We start from the raw sequence: 3,347 nt of genomic DNA, 5'->3' as shown, positions 1-3,347 counted from the left end.
ACAAGAAGGAGCCGGATAGACTACAGCTTACCTTTGGTAACAAGACCTATGAATGATTTTTTTTTGTTAGAGGGGGAGAATTGATAGAAGCTAAGAAAAAGATAAAAGATTGTAGAAGAGATACTGTGAACAACTCGAGTTGGAGAGAGATTGTCTTTTGTCTTTTGTTAAATGTCTTTCATGTAGTTTTTATAACATGAAGTTATAAGTTAAATAAATGTTGTTTTGTTCGTTAACGTTTTGCCTAATTGAAGATTATTACACCTACCACAGGGGGGATTCATGACGCGCCTGCGTCATGAATTTTGTAGTTTAGCTACCAATTCTACTTAGTTTATTCAAATGAAAAGGTCCATTTTATTTTTTCTGAAAAAGCGTTTTATGCCAGACAGTAATTTCATGTGTTTTGTATACCCACAGGTATATGTGACGTTTTAGTAATGAGGCATCTGCGCATGCGCAAGTGTGTCCAGGTAGCACGTGTCCGTTATCTAATCACCTTCACTTTCTTCCCCCCAGGTGGAACGCTGTGCTGAACAATGGAGCTGCCATTAAGGGACGTGTCCAAGGAAGAACAGCGGGGGTGTCATTCGGTTTCTTCATGCCGAAGGAGTACATCCAGCGGACATTCATAGGAGAATGAAAGTTGTGTATGAAAAATGTGTATCGGACAAAACAGTGAGAAAATGGTGTAGGCGTTTTCGTGGGGGACGAAACACATTGAAGGACGATGCTCGGCCGGGACAGTTGAAAAATCGCATTCCTGATTGGACAGTGGCTGCTATTGACAACCTTATTCAAGAAGACAGACGAATATCCCTGGCAGCGATTAGCGAACAAGTGAACGTGTCATTGGGTAGTGTGCATGACATTGTGAGGCACAGACTGGGTTACAGGAAAGTGTGCGCACAATGGGTGCCAAAGTGTTTGTCAGAGGAACAAAAAACGTGCAGAATGGGAATGTCATTGGCTCATTTGATGCGATACAGGAATGAAGGTGAGGACTTTATCAGCAAAATCATTGCTAGAGATGAATCCATCTGCCCGTATTACCAGCCAGAATCAAAGAGGGACAGTATGGAATGGAAGCATACAGGATCACCAAAACCAAAGAAAAGCAAGTCACAACCTAAAGTCGGCTAACTTATGATGACAGTATTTTTCGATGACCAAGGGCCACTGCTAGTGGAGTTCCTTCCGGAGGGACATACGATTAACGCAAACACGTACTGTGAAACACTGCATCGTCTACGGACATCAATCAAGAATAAGCGTCGAGGAAAACTCAGCAAAGGCATCATTTTACTCCAGGACAATGCTCGTCCCCATACAGCCAGACAGACACAGGATATATTGCAATCATTCCATTGGGAAGTGCTAGACCACCCTGCATACAGTCCTGACTTGAGTCCATGTGATTATCACATTTTCGGACCTATGAAGAAACACCTCAGAGGACGATGCTTTGCGTCGAGTCCTGAGCTGCAGGAAGCTGTCAGGGAATGGTTTCATTCCCAGCAAAAGGACTTCTTCTACCAAGGAATTCATAACCTTGTTTTAAAGTGGGACCAGTGTCTTACCTCATACGGTGAACATGTGTAGCCAACTACTGTAATAAAGTTTCTGCAAGGAAATGGACCTTTTCATTTGAATGCACTAATATATATCTTCACACAAAAATATGGGTGGGCGTTTCGTTTGATTGACTTGTTATTGATTTTTAGTTATGGTTATTATAAGGGCCCGGGACTTTATGTTATAACATATATTTTATTTGGCATCAGATCGGATACTGGGGTGAGATCTTTACATATCTGATGAAAATCCGTCTAAATAGACAAACTTGATAAGGCATATTTTGACATATTTTACCAATTTCGTGTTTTTACATATTTCTTCAATTTTATCGTAATAAGACATATTTCTGTATAATTTCGTAATTGTCTTGCATATAATCGGTTATTTTCTAATTTATTTATTTTAATTTTATAATTCGTACCTTTAGCATTCATATTATTAATGGCAGGATAAGGAAATTACGAACGAAGAAATTAAAGCAGATGTCATGAAAAACTAAATATGCTGACCAAGGCAGTAATTTATTTTATTAAAAACATAAACTAAACGTAACGTTTCAACCTTCTAGCAAGGTCTTCTTCAGACTCTGTATCAAGTACAAAAGTAACAAGATACAAGATACTTTTGTACTTGATACAGAGTCTGAAGAAGACCTTGCTAGAAGGTTGAAACGTTACGTTTAGTTTATGTTTTTAATAAAATAAATTACTGCCTTGGTCAGCATATTTAGTTTGTCATAATCATGGAAACAAGGCTTAATGGTGTTATAACAGATGTCATCTTCTTACCAACTAGTACAGAAAAAAAATCCCCCTTTTTTATAGCTAGCTGCCAATTATGCTTTACTTTCCACAAAGGTGTAAATCTGACATAATAGCATATAACATTTTGGATAATTGCAGTGAACCTCACAATATATTGTCAGTATTTTCCGGTATTACTCATCATGGAAATACAGCGCCAAATTTCAACCTGGTGGCGGAAAATTGAACTATTTTTTCTTTTTTTATCGCCATCCTCTACCCCATGGTCTGCATAGTGGATTCATCAAATTTCAGAGTTCTACGATGCCTCAAACAGGCTACAGAGGGCTCTGAGTTGGGTAACTTTAATTCTGGCCACCCGGTACATAATAGCTGTCCCTCTACGCGAATTTTGGGGCGAGGGGCAGAATGTGCCTTACACGCACAAAGTCGGCGCCTATGCACACTTTCACTGTCAACGAACTTTCCGCATACATATTTCAAATTCACTTTCTCTGCTTACAGTGGTACTATCAAGCAGCTATTACGGTGGTCAGTATGTCTTCCTTGATAGCTGCGCGTGCGATAGACAATGCTGATATACCATCCGCTTTTATTTTTTTATTTTTTTTTACAAATATGGTTTCTCTTGTCTTCACTACTTGTTCCAATCCTTTTCGTAAATCAAGTTGCTATCAGTTTTTTCACTTTCTCAAGCCAAGAAATCGAACAGCTGACACGTAGCCACCGACTGAACTGCTGATAAGCGTTCTAGTTTTCTTTTGTTATTCTTTGTTTCATAACCGCAGGAATCGATGTTAAGGCCAGATTTGAAAATGCGTACTGTTACTTCGTTCTACGTCACGATACATTTAGAAAAGTTGTTTATTTGATGATACTAATTTCCGAATTAAAGGAGCTATTCAGGTCTAAAAATAGACATTACAAAACTTGATACGTAATTGTAATGTTTAATAATAACCCGCGTCTCGACAGCCCTAGAAGGACCTTGGCCTATCTCCCGAC

At 38.9% G+C, this 3,347-nt stretch overlaps 1 protein-coding gene across 1 annotated transcript; it reads left to right on the top strand.

The window, feature by feature from the left end:
* The first annotated feature begins 639 nt into the window (after positions 1 to 639).
* On the top strand, positions 640 to 1,143 carry LOC145990554 (histone-lysine N-methyltransferase SETMAR-like). Its single transcript, XM_083126247.1, has one exon. It carries the CDS (start codon positions 640 to 642, stop codon positions 1,141 to 1,143), a length of 504 nt encoding a protein of 167 aa, XP_082982373.1.
* Positions 1,144 to 3,347: the final 2,204 nt, after the last annotated feature.

This window comes from Lepisma saccharinum, chromosome 7 (assembly GCF_977018435.1).
Source record: "Lepisma saccharinum chromosome 7, izLepSacc3.1, whole genome shotgun sequence".
In the NCBI taxonomy this organism is placed as follows: domain Eukaryota; kingdom Metazoa; phylum Arthropoda; class Insecta; order Zygentoma; family Lepismatidae; genus Lepisma; species Lepisma saccharinum.
This window is presented reverse-complemented; position numbering and strand designations above follow the sequence as displayed.

Bases quoted from the DNA above. Each gene is read 5' to 3' on its own strand.
- LOC145990554 (XM_083126247.1), top strand. From the start codon at position 640: ATGAAAGTTGTGTATGAAAAATGTGTATCGGACAAAACAGTGAGAAAA.